This window comes from Cyprinus carpio, chromosome B1 (assembly GCF_018340385.1).
Source record: "Cyprinus carpio isolate SPL01 chromosome B1, ASM1834038v1, whole genome shotgun sequence".
NCBI lineage: Eukaryota > Metazoa > Chordata > Actinopteri > Cypriniformes > Cyprinidae > Cyprinus > Cyprinus carpio.
This window is the reverse complement of record NC_056597.1, coordinates 5,384,537-5,412,260: the sequence shown is the minus strand read 5'-3', so window position 1 is coordinate 5,412,260 and position 27,724 is coordinate 5,384,537. Positions and strand designations below refer to the sequence as shown.

The 27,724-nt window shown below is 36.7% G+C and overlaps 2 protein-coding genes across 2 annotated transcripts in view; both read left to right on the top strand.

Annotated features, from left to right (window-relative positions):
- The first annotated feature begins 666 nt into the window (after positions 1–666).
- Positions 667–4,669, top strand: LOC109097067. The gene is made up of 3 exons (XM_042716316.1): positions 667–2,163; positions 2,471–2,521; positions 4,437–4,669. The coding sequence occupies exon 1, from the start codon at positions 675–677 to the stop codon at positions 1,887–1,889; it is 1,215 nt and encodes a 404-aa protein (XP_042572250.1). The 5' UTR covers positions 667–674; the 3' UTR covers positions 1,890–2,163; positions 2,471–2,521; positions 4,437–4,669.
- Positions 4,670–13,322: 8,653 nt separating this feature from the next.
- LOC109085838 (LON peptidase N-terminal domain and RING finger protein 2-like) overlaps positions 13,323–27,724 on the top strand; it is a 54,017-nt gene continuing 39,615 nt past the window's right edge. The window contains exon 1 of the mRNA XM_042716315.1: positions 13,323–14,947. Coding sequence (XP_042572249.1) covers positions 14,209–14,947 — 739 coding nt within the window. The 5' untranslated portion in view covers positions 13,323–14,208. The remainder of the gene's footprint in view (positions 14,948–27,724) is intronic.

Below are 27,724 nucleotides of genomic sequence, written 5' to 3'. Positions count from 1 at the left end.
AAATAAGGAAAGTGTCATTGCTGTTTTCTTTGATATAGAAAAAGCCTATGACATGTTGTGGAAAGAGGGATTACTAATAAAGTTACAGAAGATGAGTATAAAAGGAAGAATGTATAACTGGATTAAAGAGTTTTTAATTGGAAGAAGTATTAGAGTAAAGATCGGTGGAGCTATATCTTCAAGTGGAATAATTGATAATGGTACACCTCAGGGCAGTGTAATAAGTCCACTTTTATTTATTATCATGATTAATGATGTTTTTTCAAGGATTGATAGAAGTATGGGGAAATCATTGTTTGCTGATGATGGGGCTATCTGGTTTAGAGGAAAGAATATAGAGTATAACCTAAAGAAAATGCAATATGCGCTAAATGAAGTAGAAAAGTGGTCAGGGGAAAATGGTTTTAAGTTTTCAGTGGGAAAAGACAAAAGTAATAGTTTTTACTAAAATGAGGAGGAATATGGATGTTAAGTTAAAATTATATAAAAAAGAATTAGAGCGTGTAAGAACATTAAGATTTCTAGGAGTTTGGTTTGATAATAGATTAAATTGGAGAGCGCATATTGAAAAAATGGTGGGAAGATGTAAGCGAGTTGTGAATGTAATGAGATGTATTTCAGGTCAGGAATGGGGGGAGCAGATAGATTGGCTTTTAAAAACTATATATATATCTATGATAAGATCTATAATGGATTATGGTTGTATGGTATATGGTTCTGCAAATAAATCTCATTTGATTAAAATAGAAAGAATTCAATCTCAAGCACTAAGAATTTGCTGCGGAGCATATTCTACTTCTCCAGTTTCGGCTCTTCAGGTAGAGATGGGTGAAATGCCTTTGCAGATAAGAAGACAGCAATTAATGGCATCTTACTGGGCAAATTTGAGAGGACAGAGAGAGGATCATCCAACAAGAAAAGTATTGAGTCCTAGTTGGGAACATGAGAAGAGAAAGTGTAATAGTTTTGGTTGGAGTGTGGGGAAATTAGTTAGAGATATGAGATTGGAGGAGGTTGGATGTGCTCCAATAATTCCTTTATCTCCAGTACCATTATGGGTTATGCCCCAACCAGAAGTAGATTTAAGGTTATTAGAAAAAAGACAAAAGGAAGGTTCATATGAAACAGAAGTATATAATGTAAGGGAATATATTGGGTCAAGATATGGGGAATATGTGCACATTTTTACAGATGCATCAAAAGATTCAAAAACTGATCATGTGGGTTTTGCATTCATTATTCCAAAGGTTAAAGTGTATAAGAATAAAAGGATAACAGATTGTTTATCGGTGTATACTGGAGAGATGTATGCAATAATTATGGCAATAAGGTGGATTAGGGAAGTTAAAATAGCCAAGGCAGTAATATGTTCAGATTGTAGTTCAGCTCTAATAAGTTTGAAGGAGATGAAATCAGAAACAAGACAGGATATGGTAATAGAGATAATTCAAGAATTACATTCAATCAAACAAGCTAGTTTAGAGGTACAGTTTTTGTGGGTTCCAGCTCATATTGGGTTGAGAGGTAATGAGGAGGCTGATGCATTAGCAAAAAAGGCAATAGAACGAGAAATAGTAGATATACAGATTTTATATAGTAGGTCAGAAATTAAGTCAATTATTAAAAGGAATATTCTGAAAATATGGCAGCAATATTGGGATAATGAAATAAAAGGTAGACATATGCATCAAATACAGTCAATAGTGGGTAAAGGAAGAGGTAGGAGTAGATATGAGGAGAATATGATTACAAGATTAAGATTGGGGCATACAAGATTGAATAGTACATTGCATTTAATAGGTAAGAATCCAACAGGTTTATGTGAGGCATGTGAAGTTAGTGAAACAGTTGAGCATGTAGTAATGCACTGCAGGAGATATAATGTATAAAGGAAAGAGTTGAAGAAGGAATTAAATAATATAGGGGTTAAGTTTACAATTAAAAATGTATTAAAGTCAGATAGGAGTATAATAAATTTAATGGTAGAATATATGGGAAATACTGGGTTAAATAAGCGTATTTAAATGAGGAAGGGTTTATTTAAGGTTTTTTTATTTTTTTATTATTAATTTTTTTTTTTTCCTTCTCTGTCATGGGGGCTGAGAGTGGACGGAGTAGCTGAACACGCAGCGCCGGATGAAACTCTATGAAGCCTCGGTGCGGGTAAATAAGGAGAATTTATGTTGGTTGAAAGGTTATAGAATAGGAAGTGTCTATGGTCCATTTCAAAAAAGGTGGCGGTAATGCACATATTTGTCTGCGATCCGCCGTTAAAAAGCAAGAAGAAGAAGAAGCCTGGAGATGGTGTTCGATCTCTTTTTGTGTGGAAGTGTGCTGTTTAGTAGTGCTTCCATGTTTGTTTGTGCATTGATATGGTCTGGATGAGTAGGTAGGCTAAGTGAATGTTGATTGTTTGGCATCATACTCACAAAGCTTTTTATTAAATTAGGTTATTCTGTTTTTAATGCAGACACCCATTGTGCTGTCCTTCGTACACGTGATACCGCTGCACATGGTCTAGGTGAGTAGGTAGGCTGAACGAACACTGGTTGTTTTGCTAACAAAGCCTTGTTTTATTAAAGTAGGGTGTTTGGTTTTTAAGGTAGATGTAAACATCATGGATTAATTTGCCATTGGTCACACGCGTTCTTCTTTGATCTGGGAAACCTTTGGAAAGTAGTTCGGGATTGATAGCAATGTTGCAGGTAATTGCAGAGGTTTTTATATAGGATTTGTTAAGGTGTTACATTTATATTTTACATTTTATATGCTGCTGCCTGTCTTGGCCAGGTCACCCTTGCAAAAGAGGTTTTTTTTTTTTTTTTTTATCTCAATGGGATTCTCCTGGTTAAATAAAGGTTAAATGAAATTAAAAAAACATTACTTTAATGGGATTAAAATAAATAAAGTATTGGGGTTATTTTTCTTTGAATATTGTTTTGTTTATTTGTTTTTTAGGTTTAGTTGATCACTGTTCATCCAGTGTTTGTTGCATTTCCTCAGCTAGCTGGTCCTTGTATGTGTGCGCTGTATGCCTCCAGTACAATTAAGATTTGATTATTGTTGTGAACCGGACTGGCTAGCAGAGTATTTTATTGTTGTGTGTTAATATTTCTGTAGAGATGTAACTTTTTTTTTTTTTTTTTTTGTGTCTGTACTTCTCAGCCTCATGTTGCCAGCCAACCTTTGTACCCTTTATGCATTTTGGTGCTTCAACCACATGAATGATTTATTTGCATGAGGGTTATGTTTGCAATGAAATTCATCATTGATTTGGAGTGCTTCTTTTGATTGAGGTGTGTTTTACATATAGTAGAAATTGAAGGATGTTTATGTAATTTCCTTTTTTCTTGGATTACTTTGTGCGGTAAAGCTGGGATTGTATTGGGGTTTATAGAGGGTTGGCTGGCTATTAACATCCTTATTTTTGAGGAGAAATTAATTTTATATAATGTTTTGTATGTATTTTGTTGTATTGGTTTATTTGTATGAATAAAACATTTGACAAATTTAGGATTATAAGGTTTTTTTTTTTTTTTTTGTGGTCACTCCTGCTTGAAGTTACAATGAGATATGCAGTTTAGTTTGAAGATGAATTATTTTGCACCTATAGCACTCCTCGCTGTCATTAAAACAGCATGCCACAGGAAAAGTCATCAAGCGCATCCACTAAACATGCCTAAATTCATATAATTTCTAATGTCTGCGTAATGACTTTGTAATTTCAGTGATTATCTCCATTAATGGGGTGGAATATTTAATGTAAATGTGTATATCAAAATGAAAACCGATTTTAAAATTGTTTTTAATTACTTTTCTCACTCCAGATAAGAGTGCGTATGAATGGTCTAGAGTGTTTAAGAGAATATTGTTCTGCAGGATATCACAGTGATGTATAATAGATGAATAGTGAAGTCTGTAGTTTGAGAGGATATGTTATTTATAAGGAATATAATTATATTTAAAAAAATTAAACATTTTTTGAAAAAGTCATAGGTTGTGGGGTAAAACGCCCCCTACGCTGAGGGGTAAAACGCCCCCCAGAGGGCATAGTTTCTCTCTATCATAATTACTATAATAACATATATTTCTGTCTGTCAAATCCTTTGTTTTACACTTAATGCAGTATAACTAGGTGGTAAAATCAAAATATTTGAACAAAAGAAAAATTACCTCAAGTGAGCATTAGGCTAGCTTGATAGCACAGTTAGCTCACTGATGGAAGGTGGTTAGGTAACCCAATGATAAAACATAGTGGCTTTTAATGCATTTATTGAATGTATTTCACTACATAAATATACAAATTTATAAGTTTAAAATTTATTTAGGGTTTTCTGTTTGTCTTGGTGATAGTGGTGAACAAATACATCAATTATCAACCCCATAAAGGCCTAGTGTAGAAATCTCAACCTCATTTTTTTTTTCTCTCCATATAGATGCGGACATATAAAAGAAAAAGTAACCGTGGTGCTTATACAGTGCAAGCTCTACAAAATGAGATTCGAGGGGAATTCATCTGTGAAATGTGCATGGATGAACAGTGAATGGCTAATGAATTAATGTGTATTTATTTATTTATTATTTGTTTGCATGGCTCAGTTATATGTATAAATAATTGTTAAAATGGCTGTGAATGGCTAATGAATTAATGTTTGTTTATTTATTTATTTATTACAACATATTTGTTTGCATGACTTATATGTATAAATTTAAATGTTAAAAATTTGGATATGTTGGACATTTCTCAAATAAATATTAATATATATATATATATATATATATATATATATATATGACATTTTATATATATATATATATATATATATATATATATATATAGGCCTATACATGTTTATACATTACTTGCCTTTTACTTTTAGAGATTAAAAACTAGTCTGTTCATTTTGATGTTGATCTATGAAGCAAACTGGTTGGTAAGAAAGGGGGCATTTTACCCCACCTTGGGGGGCGTTTTACCCCACCGCTGGGGCAAAACGCCCCCTTTGTACAAAAAATATTTTCAGTCAAAATACTAATTAATTATGAAGGATGAGCAATTTTAATATTTGGTGAATAATTCCTGCCATAGTCACTCAAAACCGGGATGGCAATTCTAGTGACATTTATGTTTTGTTTCACTATAATGTCACATTTTCCTTAAGGGGGGCGTTTTCCCCCACTCTACCCTACTACATATTTACGCCAAATAAATATATATATATTTTTTTATAAATCCCGATATGTGTGTGGAAAATTGCTTGTGCATTTTCTATGCCCATTTTGTGCGTACGCAACGTTTATAAATGAGACCCCTGACCTTTTAAAGGTGCAATGTTTACAACAATCTATTTACAGAAATCCAATATAATATACATAACTATGTTTTCAGAGGTCCATAAAGACCTTTCTTAATGAACCGTTATGTTTTAATAACCTTAGATTGAGCTATTTATATCTACATACACCGCGGGTCCCCTTACATGGAAGTCGCCACCATGTTTGTACAATAGCCCTAAACGTACAAAATGCTCTACAGAGCGCGTTTCGTCACTTTGTTGTTCTTGCGAATAAAACATTGACACAGTGATGAACAAGTACATTAACATTCGGTAACATCGATTTTATTGAATAATTTAAGTAAACATAATTCCTTGATTTACCTTTGTAAAGAAATCCCATTGCTCTCTGCTGTCTTTACCGATGACATCTTTACCTGTGTCGGCCGCCATAGCTTCTCTAAAGGGAGGGGTGAGCGGGGGACTGAGCTGTTGGTTGCAATTCGCAACCTCACTAAAATCTACACACTGCACCTTTTAAAGTGGGCATTTGGATGCAGTTGGATTTAGGGATGTATTGACCAAACATCAATGTTTCTGTGTTTGAAGGGGCAGTGTAGATTAACCTCAAAATCCACTGAACTTGGGCTGTAGAGAGGAGAGCAGGGCACACACTTCATAGATTTTAGAATGACAAATCTTAGTGTATTTACTAGTTGCTATATTAACACTTGAGAGGGAAAAAATGGTGCCAAAATTTAAATTTCTTCAGTTTTAATCTAGTGATTATTTAAAACAAGACAAACAATATTGATATTCATTTTGTTCCACTGTTCCTGTTTGTTTCTACACATTTTCTCTCTTGTTTCTATACTTATGTTTACCTGCGTCTTAAGTCTTTATTTAGTCTGTGTGTGTACAGTATATCCCTCAGTTTCTCTGTTGTTTTTCCATTCTTGTCTTTGTTAGGTTGGTACTCCTAGATTGTTTCATCAATATGTCACTTGTGTATTGATCCTCTCTATTTTTGCCTGTAAATGACCTGTGAAAGTCTGAACGTGTTTTATTTGTGTGTCCATATTATGACCATAAGCCATACGCAAATACGGTCAGCAAATATATAGATCAGGGGTCTCATTTATAAACGTTGTGTACGCACAAAATGGGCATAGAAAAATGTGTATGCAATTTTCCACGCACATATCGTGATTTAGAAAAAATAAACTTGCCGTAAATTTGAATGCACCGTACAAACATTCTAGACCATGCGTACGAACTCTTTGGAGTGAGAAAAGTAATTAAGAAAACGGTGATTTTAAACTCTGTTTTCATGTCGACACATTTACATCTCAACAGATGTATGTCTCAACAGGCATCTCAACAACATAATGAAAAATACCACTATATTTGAAGAATATAACTAGGAGAAAACGGTAAGATTTGCACGTTTCCTTTTTAAAATACTTTGTCAGTGACGAGCTGATTCAGACAATTGTATTTACACTGCAATAAATATGGGCCTATATGTTTCCCCTAAAAATAGCTAAAAGATGTTCATCAGCAAAACTGCATACATTTAATTGATTTGAAGTGTTTAAAACAATTGAAATACAATTTGGCCAGTGTAAAAGAATGAGATCAACTCTATTCTAAAATATACCTGAGAACAACTTTAAACCATTTTGTTTTTATGGATTTTTCATTTAATTAATTTGAATGGCACAAATGGCATTATAGCCCCATCTCATATTTCCTTAATGTCTTGGTGTTAAACATGGTATCACGTGCATGGGAATATCCAAGATATGCAGATGAGGTTATGCATAGTAAAACAAGGCGTTGTAAGCTCGATATATGGTGATTTCGGGGTGGAGATGCACGTACGCACAATCTTCCCCTGACTGGGATTTATAAAGGGATTTTTGTGCCTACGTACACTTTTAGGATTAAATCTACGGAGAGTTTTATAAATGAGACCCCTGGCCACTGAGAATGCGTGCGCAGAGGAAAGGGATCATGCATGACCATCGTTTATTATGCAGGGCCACATGGAATACTCTAATACAGGAAAGACATGATCAGTAGGGGGTAGTCATGTAACGTACTGAACTGAAGCGGCAGAGAGCATTAAAGGGATAGTTCACCCAAAAATCAAAATTATGTCATTAATGACTCACCCTCATATGTCGTTCCAAACCCGTGAGACCTCCGTTCATCTTCGGAACACAGTATAAGATATTTTAGATTTAGTTCGAGAGCTTTCTGTCCCTCCATTGAAAATGTATGTACGGTATACTGTCCACGTCCAGAAATGTAATAAAAACATCTTCAAAGTAGTCCATGTGACATCAGAGGGTCCGTTAGAATTTTTTGAAGCATATGTATTTAATTTTTGTCCAAAAATATCAAAAACTACGACTTTATTCAGCATTGACTTCTCTCCCGGGTCTGTTAAGAGCGCGTTAACAACACTGCAGTTTAGTGATATCCGGTTCGCGAACGAATCACTCGATGTAACCGGATCTTCTTGAACCAGTTAACCAAATCGAACTGAATCATTTGAAACGGTTCGCGTCAACAATAAGCATTAATCCACAAATGACTTAAGCTGTTAACTTTTTTAACATGGCTGACACTCCCTCTGAGTTCAAATAAACCAATATCCCGGAGTAATTCATTTACTCAAACAGTACACTGACTGAACCGAGCCAGATAACGAACGAAACATTGACTCGTTCTTGAGTCAAGAACCGGTAGTGATGGGAAGTTCTGTTCTTCTCCGCGAACCGGTTCTTTCGGACAGTTTGATTCAATAAACCGGTTGCCGAAAACGGTTCACCAGTTCTTTTGCGCTCGACGTAATGACTTCTTTGGCGATGATTGCCCTTGATTCAAGCCTTCGGTTTACCCGCGCTCATAACATTAGCACAGAATCGGTTCAGAATCAATCACCAAAAGAACCAGTTCGGTTCAGACGCGCTGTGTGTCAGTCTGAATCACGCATGCGCAGTATCATCAGCTCCTCGGTTCTCGAACCGGACGCGTCCGACAGAAACGGTTCTTGACTCGAGAACGAGTCAATGTTTTGTTCGTTATCTGGCTCGGTTCAGTCAGTGTACTGTTTGAGTAAATGAATTACTCCGGGATATTGGTTTATTTGAACTCAGAGGGAGTGTCTCGCCATGTTAAAAAAGTTAAACAGCTTAAGTCATTTGTGGATTAATGCTTATTGTTGACGCGAACCGTTTCAAACGATTCAGTTCGATTTGGTGAACTGGTTCAAGAAGATCCGGTTACATCGAGTGATTCGTTCGCGAACCGGATATCACTAAACTGCAGTGTTGTGAACGCGCTCATAACAGACCCGGGAGAGAAGTCAATGCTGAATAAAGTCGTAGTAGTTTTTGATATTTTTGGACCAAAATGTATTTTGATGCTTCAAAAAATTCTAACGGACCCTCTGATGTCACATGGACTACTTTGAAGATGTTTTTATTACCTTTCTGGACGTGGACAGTATACCGTACATACATTCTCAATGGAGGGACAGAAAGCTCTCGGACTAAATCTAAAATATCTTATACTGTGTTCCGAAGATGAACGGAGGTCTCACGGGTTTGGAACGACATGAGGGTGAGTCATTAATGACATAATTTTGATTTTTGGGTGAACTATCCCTTTAATCATGGCGAGCTGTAGTCTATTGAAGTTATTGCGTGTACTACGCGAAGGCCAATAAAATATTAATAATTATTATATCAATAGGATTATCACGTGTTTGTCATGACAGTTTGATCACTGAAAAATAATTTCAAAAGTATTACTCTAGCCTTTTGCCGAAATCATTCTGTAAAAATCTTTTTTAATAAAACGTTAAAAATAATCAAAAGCTTATAATGTAATGAAACATTGTTATCTAACGGTTTTCAGCTTTTCTAAGGTTTAAAAGTGTATTTATTCTAAACTTATTAAGACGCGGAATGGCCGTATCTCTTTACGACCACAACAAACGGGAGACTTTTCGGACACGCACTTCAGCTTTCCCTCAGCACCAGGCGCCAGTCAGACAAGCACGGAAAGGGTACAGGTGCAAAATAAGCTTCAGTAGAACAACAGTGAACAACCACACAAGAAACTACGACCATACATCGTCAGTTAAGTCATGAAATTACCAAAAGCTGCAAAAAAATGTAGGCTATGCATATACATGCATGCATGTAGCCTGTTCGTATTTGCATCACATTTAAGAACGTCTCTTAAATGCATGTAGCCTACTGAAATATTCTGCTATTCGAGATCACAATAGGGCGCAAGATGATTTATTTATTATTATTTTTATTTGTAATTTAATGCTTAAGTAGGCTAAATGTGAGAAAAGTGCATCGGTTGTACTAGTCAATATGCGCTAATGTTTCGTTAATTTAAGTACGAAAATGAAACCATTTTTAAATGCATAAAATAACTAATTTTACATTCTGGAATTTATGTGCTGTTGACTTCCGCCCTTTTTCACATTATTGCATTTCACATTAAGAAAACTTTCATTTTCCTTTTGTACAGAGCTTGATTTATTAATTATTTAATTTTGACAACTAATAGAATGTTAAAAATTGACAGTTTACTTTTTTTGTAGAGTTCATTGATTATATAAAATTCAGTGAAGGTTGATTAAACTTTAAACTATGTAGGCTAGTTATCTGCATGTCTCATCCATAGGCCTATGCAATGATGGAGAACAAGATTTTGTGTTGAGACCCAGAACCAAGCTGACTGAGCAATAAAACTATATTGAGCCCTTTTATTAAAATACGGAGGTAATACAAAAATTGTCATATTTAATCAGTATTACTTGATTTAATTCACAACTATCTCAATTACAATTTGGCGTATCATAAAGAGGAAGATGCGACAAAGAAGACCTAAGACAGTTGAGCAACTAGAAGCCTGTATTAGACAAGAATGGGACAACATTCCTATTCCTAAACTTGAGCAACTTGTCTCCTAAGTCCCCAGACGTTTGCAGACTGTTATAAAAAGAAGAGGGGATGCCACACAGTGGTAAACATTGCCTTGTCCCAACTTTTTTGAAATGTGTTGATGCCATGAAATTTTAAATCAACTTATTTTTCCCTTAAAATGATACATTTTCTCAGTTTAATCATTTGATATGTCATCTATGTTGTATTCTGAATAAAATATTGACATTTTAAACTTCCACATCATTGCATTCTGTTTTTATTCACAATTTGTACAGTGTCCCAATTTTTTGGAATCGGGTTTGTACATTTTTATATTGAAATAATTAAGATTTCTGTGTGTAATTGTATTTTATTTTTTATGATGAACTTCCCAGCCTGCACATGACCGACCTTCAACGTTGAAATATGGTTGATATAAAGTCAGTTGTTATTATAACATTGAATCAACGTTGATACAGTGTTTCATGCTGAACGGTTGAAAACCAGCCGGCACATGACCACAACCTTCAACGCTGAAATATGGTTGAAATAAGGTCAGTTGTTTTAACATTGAAACAACGTTGATACAACCTTTAATGCTGAACGGTTGAAAACCAGCCTGTACATGACCACAACTTTCAACAATGAAATATGGTTGAAATAAGGTCAGTTGTTGTTTTAACATTGAAACAACGTTGATACAATGTTTATTGCTGAATGGTTGAAAAACAGTTGGCACATGACCAACCTTCAGCATTGAAATATGGTTGAAATAAGATCAATTGTTGTTTTAACGTTGATACAACATTTAATGCTTAATGGTTGAAAAAGGTTAACAAAAATACTTGTAAATCAACATTAATTTTTTTTTTAAGATCTGTATGTTGAATCAACTTTAATGTCTTCAACAGCATACAAAATACATTTCTGCCTTTAAATTATTAATATATTAAATTATTTAAGATCATTGTTATTATTTTAATAGCATTTTACAATATTTTGATCATGAAACCTATTCTAAAATCTAAAGGTATATGTTAAATATTCACACCATTAACAACAATAAAACATTTCGCTGTGTTACCTGAAACAATTCCTAATGGTTGTTTTACTTTATTGCTTTGATCATGATTGGTTCATCTATAGTGATGGGAAGTTTGTATCATTTTACCAACTCAGACCTTTGACTCTCATTCAGCAAAATGAATGAATCTTTTTTTCGAGTCATTTCATTAATTTTATCAAAACATAATTAAAATTTTATGTGTTACTTCCCTAACATGTCTAACATTACTAGTACTTACGCAAACGCTGATCAGTCTACAAACAATACAAAACTATAATGCTATAAGAAACAGAAAAGATGAATTCATTGTTTACCTGGGTCTTCATTCTATGATTAGTTCACCTCACCTCTTATCTGACAAGTCTTCGGGTTTGAGTTGTTCTTTCATCACGTGACAGCCCCATAAGCTTTAATCTATGCAGTCTGAGCCGGAAAGAGAATTGATTAGTTCACCTATCGAGTCCTCGGGTTTAAGTCGTTCCTTCATCACGTGACAGCCCCATAAGCTTTAACTATAGCCTGTATAAAAGGCTTTTAACCTATTGTTCGTTCTTTTGCCACGTGACGTGATAGCATTGGATAGATAAATTAATTTACAAGCTTCCTTACAAACAGGTGCATAGTTATTATTATTATCATTATTATCATCATCATTATCATCATTATTATAATTATTATTTACTCTTACAGTTACTGCATTTCTGGTCTCAAATTGTAGCTTTTTATTCTTACAGTTTATAAATGTGTGAATTTCTGTCATTATGGTTATTTTCCATACACTGAATGTTATAACCAAGGTAATAAAGAGTTGGTTATTATTATTATTATTATTAAGTCTCTTTCCAGCTCAAGAGTGCGTTGGTTACGCTTATGGGTCTGTCACGTCATGAACGAGTGACTCGAAAAACCCAAAGACTCGAGATGAACTAATCAATTCTCTTTCCGGCTCAGACTGCATCACTGAAACAGGTGAACTACTAGACTAATTCCAGTACAGAACCTATAGAATATTGCGCATGTTCTTTCCGAGTCATGTTAAAAATTTGTTCAAAATGAACGAATCGTTCAAGAACGACCCATCACTACTGCGCTCACGAATGCTGTTTTATCAGGCATGATGAAATGGAAATGATACCAACTGGACCAATCACTGCAGATTAGCGTCACACGAGGGGTTTGGAAAAATAAATCGTTGAGCGAATCTTTTGGGAGTTGTTGTTTTGTTTTGGTGTTGTTTTATGCATATTATAAAACAATGAAAGTCTTTTTTGACCTTGCATGCATGTCAACCTGTTGTTGAAGACTCCCAAAACCAAAATATGAACCTTTCATTACCCTTAATAGGGACACTTTAAGATGAGATCAGTGGTCATGATGAAAGCAATTCTGAGGATAATGCACCTGCTGGAGCTGGAGGTGTCTCTAGTGATTTTGGGATTCATTTTAACTATGATCTTAGGTGTTGTATGATTACTAGGGATTAAGTGCACTTGGAACCCAGAAGTTCATCCTTGCCGCAAACTTTAAAGATTTACCTTTTCTTTAAAATAAAGTCAATTAAGTGTGGCAATTTCCATGTTTTTTTAAAGTATTTTAGTGTGTAAGTTAACTTTACACCAAAACCGATGTTAATTTTAGTACATGTGATAAATAAATAAAATGAATAAAAAAAAAACTGCATGTTGCATAAATATCTAAAAAAAAATGTACACAAGGTTTAGTCCACACTGAATATAGACTTTTAAATGGCATCTTACATAAAGTAAACAATTTTGCATAAACGTTAGGTGACCATGTTCTAGCAAAGTAGCAAGTATCATTTATGAAAGTATGAATGTCTTGTCAGTTTTTGAATATCTTTCACGTGCCATAGAATCAAAGCCATCTTATAAAAATATTGTTTTTTTTTTATGTGAAATGATCTATTTTCTACATGTCTGCCCCTTTTAGGTTACACAAGTCATTATATAAGTGAGCTATATAAACACACCAATGAGGCCTCAATCCTGACGTCACGTGCTTCTTACGTGAATGAGAGTGAGACAAACGGTATCACACTTTCCTGTGTCAGTGTGGACTGAATGGTAACGTCTTAGCTGTCTCCATTTTGTTAAAACAACTGATTAATATTTACCGTTTCTACTGGCTCGTATAAGTCATGGACATACTGTAGATTGATCAGTATGAAAGGAATTTGGAGAAGGACCGTTTTAAAGGGTATTCTAAACCAAGTTCGGGAGGATTACGCGAAGTGCCGCTGCCGGAGACATTGAGTCTTACATAAACCTAATGGGTCATCTAAACGTGAATATGCTTCATTCGGCAGAAATCAAGAAATTCATCATCAGCACTGACGTCGATGTGTGAAAATCAGCTTTCAACTTTTTCTTTCGTCGGTTGTTCACTTGTTTGGAGACTCATGATTCCAAAACAAACCCCAACGAACTCATTTCATTCTGGTTTGTTTTGAAGACACATTTAAACGTTTGTCTCCTTTTTTACATTACAACTGTACATGAAAACATTGCTAGATGTGTTAGGTATTGTTTTGTTAGAGGCTAGACAGTTTATTTTATTTTATTTTATTTTATTTTATTTTATTTATTTGCTTTACTGGGAAATGAACCGTCAGTTATTTAGGTGTTTTGGTGGGCCTAGCAGTGGTGAAAGGGAAATTAATAACGTTAGTGTTTATAAACATTTAGCCTTTGGTCTCATGGTAATTGATTTTCGCCAGTATTCCGATCATGTTGTGTTAAAGATGGTGTTTTTGTGAAGTAACTTAAATAGGACTATATTTGGTTATTTTTAGCCTGGATTCCACCAAAGCTTTAAACCCGAGCTCTATACGTTGTACTTTTGCCCGCTTTCCTGAAAATCATTTGGATTTTATGCGGTGTAGCAGACAATGGATGCTGGGATTCAAAACCACACCGAACATTATGTGCACGACCTCTCCAACCCGACCGCACCGGGATTGTGTGTGGAAATGCTCGGGGTTGCGGACGAGGCTTGCCGGGCTGGAGACTTCGATCTGGCCGCGGAGATCTATACCTCTCAGCTCGCCGAGCTCGAGCACACCGACCGTGGCCTCTGCCTGCGGAAAGCTGACGCTCTAGCCCGTGGGGGACGCATAGCCGATGCGCTGGACTCGTATTGCATCGCTGCAAACCTCCAGGCATTGAGACCTGATGAATTGCAGATTTTAGTTGAAGTTATAGCACATACGATCCGCACTAAAGAGCAGAGTGACAGGAAGACAATAAGCGGGGGCTCTACCTCAGAAAGCAGATGTTTTGAGAGTGACGAGTTAGACGATGAACAGAACTTAGACTTGTTTTCATGCCGCGTTTGCAAGTGCTTATTGACGGAACCGACGTCCTTGGTGTGTGGACACACTTTCTGTAAGCGCTGTCTGGAAGATGACCTTACAAAAGAGTGCAGAAGCTGCCGTTTAAAACCCAACAAATCACACAGAGAAATTAGTTTGTGCGGACTCAGAGTAAATGTTATTGCCAGTGGCTTGATTGAAAAATGGTTCAGTTCGGAAAGCAAAGCGAGACGATACTGGTTGGAAGGGGAAGGTCTTTGGAAAAAACAGGACGTATCCAACGCAATACTGAAGTTCAACAAGGCGATTGAACTAGGTAAGAGACTGATAAATCTACTGCCTTTCACCCAATTTATCGCAGCTAGTATTTTATAAAGAACTGACCTACTTTCCGATTCCATTTTTTCTCAATGATGACACCGTTTTGTAACAACGTGACCAATGTCATTTACATAATCCAGTTGAATTTGATTTGAATTGGGCTTCATTGGGTTATCAGGTAGATGGAAGATGTGTACTATGTTTAGTTGATCACAGCAATTAGCAAACAATATAAGTTGGCTTATGTTTCATGTTATTAACCCAACCCACAGCCTTCTGAACATGTAATGCTTTCTGTCTGCACAGGCACAATATTGATTAATACTGAAGTAATGCAGAACTTTTGTATATACTTTGTAAATGAAGTTTGTTTAATTTTGTTTAGGTGGCTGTTAGACTCTTGTTTTAAAATGCCATAGAATGCAAAAATCACTTTTATAAGGTGTTTGTACACAGTTTGTGAAAACAGCCTATAATGGTAAAAATCCACCCAGTCATTGTTTAATAATCCCAATAAATCATAAACCGTCTCTCCACAAAAGTCCTGTACGTTTGTGCTAACATTTTATGCTGGACTGCCTCACAGACAATTGTTAGTTTAGCACTGAAGTTGTGCAAAGATTGCTTCTGAAAGAGGGATCGATACCAGCGCTTTGTGCGCACACGTCCAGATCCCAGACAGATTACCCATCGTATTTTGTTTTCCGAAAGAGCTTTTTGGCTCTCTTTAAGACTAATGTTGCTAAAGCTACCATTGTATCTGGCTGTTTTCTCTAATGCTGCCTAGCATAGGTAGTTAAAAATTGCATTTGGAAGCAATATGAGGTCAGTAACCCGGTCACCACAAGTTAAATCGTAACACAGGTACCACTTTTTTGGTACCATTCCACAGGGGTACCTAGCACAGGAAAGGGTACCAAAAGGGTGGAGCTAAACTCACTACAGAACGTTGAGTGGTTGACTAGAATTGTCACTTTTGCATGATACAAGGGGATAAAGCTGCTTCTTCACTCATTCCGCTCTGCTGTCATTGAGTGTTGGGCTTATTTACAAAGTAAGATTATCAGAGTGTGCAAACACACACACAAAAAAGTGTATTTTATAATTCTATATTTTCACACAGACAATAGCCGTTTCTCAATATGCATTCATGTCTGTTCTTGTGGACTTGTGGAACGTCATTCCCTAAAAGCCCACGTAATTTTCTAAATATTATTGTTATTGTGTCATGAATGTAGTTTAAAGAGTTTTTTTAGTCGAGAATGTAATTGTTTAAAACTCAGATCTGTGGTTTATTTATAAAGATAGCGTCTATTTGAAAATTTGGTATGCCAGTTTCGGAGCTCCAGGCGATCTGTGGGCTCACAGTGCTCATGTATCCGCCGAGAGCAGCCTTAGCTCGGCTAGTCCTTCTGACATTTGCCGCTGGCTCTGATGTCTCTGTAGTGATTAAATACAAGATGCAATTCGTTTTGGGTAGGCTATATTTAACAGGCATTCATGGTCTCATGAATCTATTATTTATTCCTGGTTATATTGTTTTGGCTGAGCACAAAGTTATGTTTAACTTTTATATATTTATTTTGAACTTTACCATAGTACAGCGCTGGCTTTGTAGCATACGTTTGACTGAATTGTTTGCTTTTGTCTTTATTTACTCTTATATAAGCCTCTTATACTTTGTACCTAAACTTTTATAATGACTATTATTGTTCAAAATGACATTTAACAAAAAGTGAGTTGTGCTTATTGTCCCGGTTCATCGTCGATCGCTACTTTCCAGCATACACCACGCCTATCAAGAAGGATACTATTGGCAGTGGAAATGCAAGCTGGATCAGGTTTACCCCCGTACCGAATCGTACTGTACTGAACTGTACTGTACTGAACTGTACTGTACTGTACCGCTCAGTGGAAACAAGCCATAAATGTCTTTTCCAACTTAAAATATACAGTCACGCATTGTTTATTACACAAAATCTGTACCAAATATCATGGACCAAGCATCACTTGGCCACTGAGGGTAGTTTGGGTTCCTCCTCCAGGGCTCTAGACTAACTTTTTGCACTGGTGCCTAACTTTTTTTTTTCCGACCGCATCTCATTTAACACCTACAAGTTCACTTTATTTATTTTTTTTAAATCACTGTCCATATGGCAATATTGGCTTGTAGCCTAAATGATTAACTAACAATCTGGTCAACATAAAGTTCTTTATTTGAAGCACAATTCTAAAAGAAAGGTCACTTACTGAAAAAGTGTTGGTGCTTAAAGTGCTTCACTGAGCTGAAATTTAAACTTAAAAAATCTCAAGATAAATGAAATAAAAATCTCAAGATAAATGAAATAAAAAGAAAATCTAAATTAAGTGTTTTAAGGGCTTCAAACTGAACATCTGGCTCAATGTCTTATGGACTATCCTCCATTGCAGTCACATGCCCCTCGTTTTGCCAACTCCTGTAGTTTGGCCTTCTTGATCTTTGGCCTTGGCTAAACCAGCTGGCTACACTCTCTCTAGCATCAAAATCTTCCAGACTCAGCCCCTCTACACTGATTCTTATCAGATCTTCCAATGTGTCTGAATGAAGGGATGCTCTAGTGTCTGATTTAAACTGGTAAACAGTCCCTAAACAGCTTATACTACTGTCTCAGCTATTAAAATAGTTCAGTTTTGTATGTAATAGCAAAGTGATTGTTTCATTTTGTTTTTTTAAGTTGATTTAGAAAAACGTTTGGAGCATTTTTTGTTTGTTAAATAGGCTATAGGTTTTTTTAATTTTTTTTTTTTTTTTTTTTAAATAACGACCAAGAGGCCAGCGCTAGACAGTGAGCCTATGTTTGATCAATTTAGCGTTCTCAAATCATCACGACTCACCTAAAATAAAATCTATAGATATAAAACAGTTCAAGCATATAACAATGTTTAAACATTAGACCCAGATAAATGTGCGCTATATCCAATAGTTTGTGCGGAGATGCTTCAGGACATGGAGGCGACAGCGTGATCACTTGCATTTTTTTCAGTAGATACGCCTTAATTTTTGCACATAAAGGTAAGAGTAATACATAATTCGTAACTGCAAAGGGTCTTTTATTTGTGTGCACTCACAATATCAACAAAACGTTGTGCTTTCTGCGTCTCGTCTTTAACAGGAGTACAAAAATGAACCGACACTCAGTGAAAACATGCCTCACAGACAAATATATCTATAGAAAGCTTTAAATGATTACCTAACGAAATAAAACAAATAGAAAACAAAAACTCTTTCATTATAATCATAATTCGTAAAGATGCATTCTCTCTAAAGGCACGTCTAATGAGGAGATGGCGAGTCAGGATCAGCAACTTCATCCTTGCAACACAGACTCAGAAAACACTTGTTTATTAGTAAATAATTCAAATATCTCCTTACTATTTCCCCGTCACATTTATGGTAATTCATTTTGCCGGTGCTTTGTGGTAAGCTTGAGCCTGTTGCCTGTATTTGAACACAGAACTGTTCAGCTGCGCTGCTGCTGGCGGGACACTAAACACCGTCGAGTCGCTCTTGACAGTCGTGGTAGCACGGTCTCGTGTTGTTTCCACCAGCGCGGCAAACAGGCGGGAGGCCCGGCCCGCGTCTGAACTATGACGTGAAAATTATCCCGAAGCCTGGCCCGAGGGGCGTAAAAAAGTCGGGGTACGTCGGGCTTGGCCTAAAATGCAGGGCTCTAGTGTCTGTTGTTGAACCACAGGGAAACTTTCAGAGTCGCGAGACTTTTTTTTCCCTCGAACGGCTGGTCTGTTGTGGGTATTTAGTGTATGTTGTTTGAAAGTAGGGAAGTTTTAATTATAATGATGGTCAGAGTACAGACACGGGCCGGGGACAAACACTCAGGTGGTGGTGGTGAAGCAGGGACGAGATGGCGATCCGGTGGTGGTGCAGTGAAGAGCGTGAAGAGAACCCCAGGAACCGTGGAACATCCAGACGACACAAGGAACTGATGAAATCCAAACGACACGAAGAACTGACGAAATCCAACGAAGAACGGGGCTCGACGAGACACAAGAACAGGACGCACACCAGGGAACAACCAGCCCGATCTCACGGCAATTCGTACATATTTTACGAGGTGGCTAATTCGTACGAATTCGTACGACCACACTCGTACAAATTCATACGATTTTAGCCAAATCGTACGTATTTTACGAGTTGCACATTCGTATGAATTTGTACGAATGACCTACACCCAAACCCCGCCCCTAAACCTACCCGTCAGTGGGGTCTAGCCAAATCGTACGAAATCGTACGAGTGAGGTCGTACAAATTCGTACGAATTAGCCACCTCGTAAAATACGTACGAATTGGTCGTGAGATAGCGTTTGGAACAACCACAACGATCTGCCAACATGAGAGGGAATTTACTGACATATAAAGGGAGGTGAAATCAACGACAGCTGGTGACACTAATCAACACAATGAGTAACCACACCCACACAATTACACTCACACAGACACCTCAGTGTGAGACAGCCGATTCATGAACCGTGACATGGTCGCACCGGTGCGACCTCTGATTTTTTTTTTTGTCGCACCATTGAGAAATTAGGTCGCACTCTAGAGCCCTGTCCTCAATGCATCCTGTAAATGTTGTCATACACTCTTAAAAATAAAGGTGCTTCACGATGCCATAGAACCTTTTTTTGTCTAAATAGTTTCATAAAGAACCTTTAACATCCACAGAACCTTGACGTTTCACAAAAGGTTCTTTTTGGCTAAAGAAGGTTCTTTAGATTATAAAAAGTTGAGAAAGAGATGGTTCTTTTAAAGAGCCGTTGACTGAATTATTCTTTGTGGAACCAAAATGTGAAGAACCTTTTAAGCACCTTTATTTTTAAGAGTGTATGTCTTTCACACTTTCAGTCTGTTTTTCTTAATTAGTACAATGCAATTTTATAGGAGTTGAATCATGTAGACAACATGTTAAGTAAAAAAAATATTAAAATGCTCGTCTTTTATAGTTATTTTTCTAGCTGACTGATGAGCTTATGGACACCAAAAGGATATTCTGAGGTAAATGTATTAAGTTGCAATGTTTACAAGCTTTACACGTTTTCCGCAGTTTGAAACACTGAATGAGCTTTGACATGAGACATTTCATTAAGTTGTACTGTAGGCTCTCTTATAAAATAGCCTACCTATTGATGTTAATTTATATTAATTATATACTATAGTAGTAAAGCGAAAGATTACATGGGTTCACTCACTTGAACTGAGGCACTAAAGTGATCGCGCCTGCTGCATTTAAGAGCGTCAAAAAAGACTATCGATTGTTTGTATTTCGTTATGAATTTTGAATAATTTTAAAACTGATACTTTATTAAAAAGTAAAAAAGCTTTTTGCAATAACTTGATGGCAAGTGCGCTTCAAATAATCAAGTTAACGCAATAACAGAACACAGCATAGACCTCTTGTTAAGAAGCCATATTATTGATTATAAACAAGAATTGTTAACGATATTGCCAATATCCACACAGCTGACAGCTTTACCTGTTGTAATTTGTTCAAGTTGTGCACGAAATAGATGCTGCTTTTCTACACTTTCACTAGTCTCCGTTGCTCATCTGAGCTGTGTTTATCAGGTGTGCCTCAGCGCTGTTGTGCAGCAGAGTAGAGGACTGTTTGAAACTTTTTTATTTTTTTGTTGGTTTTTTTTTTGTTTTTTCTTCCACTAAAACTTTGATGCGCATCATCTCAGTTTAATACGTGAACATAGCAAATGATGCGATCGCAAAACAATCAGGAAAAAAGGCATTACATGCAAATGTTTAAGTTATAATATGCAAATACATAGGCCTAGTCACCAGCGGCGACCTCAGCAAAAACTTCACTCACAATTTAATGTTTTTGCGTTTAAGTCAAGCGGCCACCAACTTCAGGTGACTTAAAGTGTAATTCGTCAACTGGCCATTAGAGGCTTGGCTGCAAAAGGGAGTGAATCCCATAAACTTGACAGCAGAAAAAAACATGTTTACAGCCTGGTTCAAAAAATGATTTTGGTCTATATAGCTAATTTTGCCCTTCATGACAACTGTGATGGGGTGAATTTTTTTTTTTATAACTCATCCGCTTAAATTATATTAAGCCTTAAAGTTCTGCATAATTAAGGGCTTGGCCAGTTGAGTGACATGTGGATTGCCGCTGCTGAGACTGCCGTCGAGCTAGGTGGGCGTGGCTTCAGCAACCAGCTCCCTCCTTTTCCGTGTTTAGCGCTGCCAAGATTTGCCCTCCGGCCACTTTGCGCTTCAAAAACCCTCTTCAGGAATCTACGGGTGACGTCACGGACACTACGTCGATGTTTTTATCCAGTCTATGCTATTAATCAAAGTTTGGAGCCCTGTAACGGCTAACTTTGATCACGTGAGGCACCTCAGACAATAATAAAATGGCAGTGACGTCAGTGGCCGGCTTTCACAGTGCTATGACAGTCAGTTACAGTTTAAAAAAAAAACTAATTTGGTTCATATATATACACAAACACACACACACACACACACACAGGGGTGCACATAAGTGGTTGGCGGGAATTTAAGAATTTAAAATGGGGGGAAATATCATTATGAAATAAATGTTTTTCTCTAATACACACTGGCCACAATTAACGGCACCCTTTTATTCAATACTTTTTGAAACCTTTATTTGCTAGTTTAACAGCTCTAAATTTTCTCCTATAATGCCTTATGAGGTTAGAGAACACCTGGCAAGAGATCAGAGACCATTCCTTCATCCAGAATCTCTTCAGACCCTTCAGATTACCAGCTCCATGTTGGTGCTTCTCCTCTTCAGTTCACTGCACTCATTTTCTATAGGGTTCAGGTCAGAGGACTGGAATGGCCATAGCAGAAGCTTGGTTTTGTTCTCAGTGACCCATTTTTGTGGTGTTTTTGTGTTTGGATTATTGTCCAGTTGGAAGATCCGAACGTGGCCCATTATAAGATTTCTAACAGAGTTATTCACTTATTGATTTTTTTATCTGTTGGTGTTTGATAGAATCCATGATGCCATGTATCTAAACAAGATGTCCAGGACTTCCATCAGAAATATAGGCCCACAACATCAAAAATACAGCAGTATATTTCATTGTACACATGAGGTACTTTTTATCCCTGTGTTCACCAAACCCATCTTGAGTGTTTGCTGCTAAAAAGCTATTTTTTTTTTAGTTTCATCTGACTATAGAAGCCAGTCCCGTTTGAAGTTCCAGTCGTGCTGATAACTGAATATGCTGGAGTTTTTTTTTGGATGAGTGAGGAGATTTGAGGAGTGAGGTGAACAACATGTGGTGATGTAGGTGATGTTTGATTTTTTTTTTTTTTTTTTTAGGTTTTCTGTCCCCGAGCCTATTTTCTGAAATTCTCCAGCTGTGGTCCTTGTAGAGTCTTTAGCCACTCAAACTCTGCTTTTCACTGTGCATTAGGAGGATATAGACACACATCCTCTTCCAGGCAGTTTCGTAACATTTTCTGATGATTGGAAATTCTTAATTATTGCCCAGATGGTGGAAATGGGAATTTTCACTGCTCTACCTCTTTTCTTAAAGCCACTTCACTAATTTGTGTAGCTCAGTAATCTTTTGCTGCACATCAGAAATATATTCTTTGGTTTTTCTCATTGTAATGGATGATTAAGGGGATTTGGGCTTTGTTTTCCCTCCTATTTATATTTCTGTGAAACAGGAAGCCATGACTGGATAATTTCATATTCATAATCACCCTGGAGTGCTTAAAATTGTGAATATAAATGGGAATATACTTCAGAGATATTTTACTCATAAGAATTTCTAGGGATGCCAATAATTGTGTCCAATGTGTATATGAGAAAAACATTTATTTCATAATGATATTTCTCCCCATTTTAAAATCTTATTATCCAATGAAAGGTTAGATTTTTGTGATTTTGTTAAATAAAAGATCAAAAGGATTAACAATGCAGATGAATTTTCACAGCCTTCTTTGATCATATTTACCAAGGGTGCCGATACATGACTGTATGTGTGTGTGTGTGTGCATGCATGTATGTATATGTATATGTATATATAATATATACACACACACACACACACACACACACCTATATTCATTAAAAAGCTTTATATCATTATCATATACAAGGCATTGCATTTCAAGTCTATTTATTGAATATTTTATTTTCATTAACCTACATTAACATACATCAACATACAATATAATACAATTATTTAAGTAATGGTGACATAATAGTCATTACAATTTGTTTAATAAGTAAAACCTGAAATCCAAAGAAAGAAAACATCAGTATTTTTAGACCATACACAATATTACATATCTTTTATTAAATAGTAATGTGACACATGTTTGCTGGTAATAATGCCATAAATGAGTCCTACCTGCCAAGACATTCCCTACTCTGCCTTTTCTTAAGAAATTATTTTTTTTCTTAAGGTAAAATCTAGTTTCTAATGAAGATTCCTGAGTACAGTACCAAAATATTTGCACTTGATGAGGATGCATTAATTCCACAGATCATGCTTGACCTAATTTTGCCTGTCTAGACTTTGGATTCCAAGCTGTATGTGTAAGGGGTGGTTGAATGCAGACATAGATCCAGTAGCAGGTCACTCACAGAGACAGCATTAAAAAGCAGAAGGCTGAGCTTGTGTCTCATAGTGGGCATCACTGCTATATTTGTGAATTAGAGTGTTGGCAGAAGTATCTTCTGGTCTCTCACATGGTAGTCTGTAGGCGTTTTGTGGGCTCCATGTTTTCTTATCTCACAATATGCTGCTTGGGCAGTTAGAGAGTAAACACATATGTATCCTGCTTGTCCAGTGCTGGCTCACAGTCTATGACTTCAGAAACACCTTTGAGTCATATTAAATCCTGTTAATGCTGAGAAACCTTTCTCTCAGTTTTTTTCTCACTGCTTAACTTCCTCCTTAATACCTGGTTGACATGAGAAATTTGAACTGATGGAACTCGGTCTCTATGCTCTTCAGTTAACTGATGGGAATCAGTCTCTGTTTCTTGCTGTTAAAAATCAAAATGGGATTAGTATAGCACAAATACACTTTATATGAAATCAATCAAGTTAAAGGTTTCAAGTTTTCTGTAAATGGGTATAGATCCTCCTTTTATGCACTTTATTTCAGAGTCCAATATTTTTGAAAGTCAACTGTTTTTTGTTTATAAGGAGTTTGTGTTTCCAATTTTTACTTGTTTCTTGCCATGAATATGGCTGTGGTAGCGGGTGTGGTGCTAAATTATTAACAAACAAACATCTTGCTGTTAAAACATGAAATATTGTCATAATTCTGTGTCTGGCTTAGTTTGCTCCTAAAGGTGTGAAGTCTCACCTTGGTATATTATCACATAAGCATGCAGGGCTCGAAACTTTTTTTTTTTTAATTTTAATTTTTTTTTTTACTTGGTAGGACTGGTGCTCCCAAATTCAGGAAGTTTAGGAGCACCCACTGAATATTAAGGAGCATCACATTTGCCAATTGAGTGGAAAGGCTGGCAGTATCCTGATGTTTAAAAGCTTTAACAAATGACTAGGGATGCACAGAAATGAAAATTCTTGGCCAAAGCCGAAACTGAACAAAATGTTACACTGGTTTTTCGAATTTTTCTTCCGTATTTCTTCACATACAGGTGCTGGTCATATAATTAGAATATCATCAAAAAGTTGATTTATTTCACTAATTCCATTCAAAAAGTGAAACTTGTATATTATATTCATTCATTACACACAGACTGATATATTTCAAATGTTTATTTCTTTTCATTTTGATGATTATAACTGACAACTAAGGAAAATCACAAATTCAGTATCTCAGAAAATTAGAATATTGTGAAAACACCTGCAAAGGCCTTTAAATGGTCTCTCGGTCTAGTTCTGTAGGCTACACAATCATGGGGAAGACTGCTGACTTGACAGTTGTCCAAAAGACAACCATTGACCCCTTGCACAAGGAGGGCAAGACACAAAAGGTCATTGCAAAAGAGGCTGGCTGTTCACAGAGCTCTGTGTCCAAGCACATTAATAGAGAGGCAAAGGGAAGGAAAAGCTGTGGTAGAAAAAAGTGTACAAGCAGGGATAACCGCACCCTGGAGTGGATTGTGAAACAAAACCCATTCAAAAATGTGGGGGAGATTCACAAAGAGTGGACTGCAGCTGGAGTCAGTGCTTCAAGAACCACTACGCACAGACGTATGCAAGACATGGGTTTCAGCTGTCGCATTCCTTGCGATAAGCCGCTCTTGAACAACAGACCGCTTCAGAAGCATCTCGCTTCAAAAAGGACTGGACTGCTGCTGAGTGGTCCAAAGTTATGTTCTCTGATGAAAGTAAATTTTGCATTTCCTTTGGAAATCAGGGTCCCAGAGTCTGGAGGAAGAGAGGAGAGGCACAAAATCCACGTTGCATGAGGTGTAAAGTTTCCACAGTCAGTGATGGTTTGGGGTGCCATGTCATCTGCTGGTGTTGGTCCACTGTGTTTTCTGAGGTCCAAGGTCAACGCAGCCATATACCATGTTTTCATAGAGCGCTTCATGCTTGCTGCTGCTGACCAACTTTATGGAGATGCAGATTTCATTTTCCAACAGGACTTGGCACCTGCACACAGTGCGAAAGCTACCAGTACCTGGTTTAAGGACCATGGTATCCCTGTTCTTAATTGGCCAGCAAACTCGCCTGACCTTAACCCCATAGAAAATCTATGGGGTATTGTGAAGAGGAAGATGCGATATGCCAGACCCAAGAATGCAGAAGAGCTGAAGGCCACTATCAGAGCAACCTGGGCTCTCATAACACCTGACTCCATGCTACACCGCATTGCTGCAGTAATTCAGGCAAAAGGAGCCCCAACTAAGTATTGAGTTCTGTACATGCTCATACTTTTCATGTTCATACTTCTCAGTTGGCCAAGATTTCTAAAAATCCTTTCTTTGTATTGGTCTAAAGTAATATACAAATTTTCTGAGATACTGATTTTGGGATTTTCCTTAGTTGTCAGTTATAATCATCAAAATTAAAAGAATTAAACATTTGAAATATATCAGTCTGTGTGTAATGAATGAGTATAATATACAAGTTTCATTTTTTGAATGGAATTAGTGAAATAAATCAACTTTTTGATGATATTCTAATTATATGACCAGCAACTCTATATGTGCTGAATTGCTCCGAGAGCGTTTGCAGGGCTCAAACGAACTAGGTGTGAAAACACCCTTGATGCAGAAGACGCATGCTCCGATGCAGTGACAGGCGAATATGAATGGCGAGCGGCATATCAGGAGTCAAATAATGACGTGGTTAAAGGTTGTGTATAATTTAAACTACTTAGTCAGACTCTGCACTAACAGCTGTCTAGCTGATGTTTAGTGTGCATACTGCTGCTCTCCTTTTCTAATCACTATTAAACCCTTACCTCTCTTGGTTAAAGCTGCAGGTGAAGGGTTGCCAGTTATCACAGAAAGAGCAAAACAAACCCCTTAAAAATGCAGTATAATAAGCAGATACCAGGAAACAAATTTAAACAAAATAAATTAAGTATTAATATAGGCAATCTTACAAAATTTAAAGGAAGTACATGTATTATAAATATTTCAATATAAATTATTTAGTTATTATAAACTGTTTGAAGTGAAAAGATAACATGATTTAAAAATATTTTAGAAACACCTTTTTTATAGTTTAATTTTAATGCCAATCAGTTAGAGGCAGTTAATCTAGGCCAGTGGTTCCCAACCTTTTTCAATTTGCGGCCCACACAACCAAACACATATGTTTGCGCGGACCACTGCAAAAAAAATAACTGACCCCGCTATTGTTGGGTTAATAACTTAATACTCAGAAGCTAGATTGTTAACTGTATTTATTGAATGAACTAGGGCTGTGCGATAGATATGGAAAAAAAAAAAAAAAAAAAAACCTATCGCGATTTCTTTGGTCAATTTTGCGATTTCGATTTTAATCACAATTTTGACACACACAGATATGCTTTACAGTCATAAATGCATTCAGGATGAATTTGAAACATATTTCCAATAGAAAACCAGTTAGAGCTTTATCAAAAAGTTGTAACGTCTCTAGAACAGACATAAGTCAAAATAATCACTATAGTAAAGGTGTAACAAAATTTCTAGACTTTGGCAAAAAAAATATGAATAAATAAATCCTGTGTCCAGGGACTTTTTTTTTCTTTTTTGCCATACATGTTCATAGAGCTCATTAATTGTAGCGGTGCCTCAGGTGTTGAAATAGATTTGTTATACATTATACAGGTTCACACGTAGGCCTACTCCGTTTGCAGTGCGTATACAGTATGTGTATGCGGTGCAGAAGCAGCAGCGAGATCGCATTAATGTAACGCGAAAGCACATTAAAACAATGCGCGAGAGCGAATCTGTCCGCACGCAGATTTCTTTTGCTCTGTCACAAAACCAGACGCGCTTGCTCAGATACACGCTGCTCTCGCCTGGAGAAAGTGCGCGCACTTAAAACGTGTCTCCTCTCACTTAAACTGCGTCCTGTGCAGTCACAACTCTCTCTATGCTCATGTGCTAGATATTAATTATTTTCACACGTTTTTATTTCTAGCCTTTTACCTCGTGCAGTGTGAAAGCTCTGATCCGTTAACATGGGCTCGGAAAAAAGGCGCATCACAGACAGTGTGTGAACCTGGAGTTACGTAGGCATGTTCCCAGTCTGTTCAGTTCTCGCGCTAGGCGCATTGCATTCTGATTAGATCG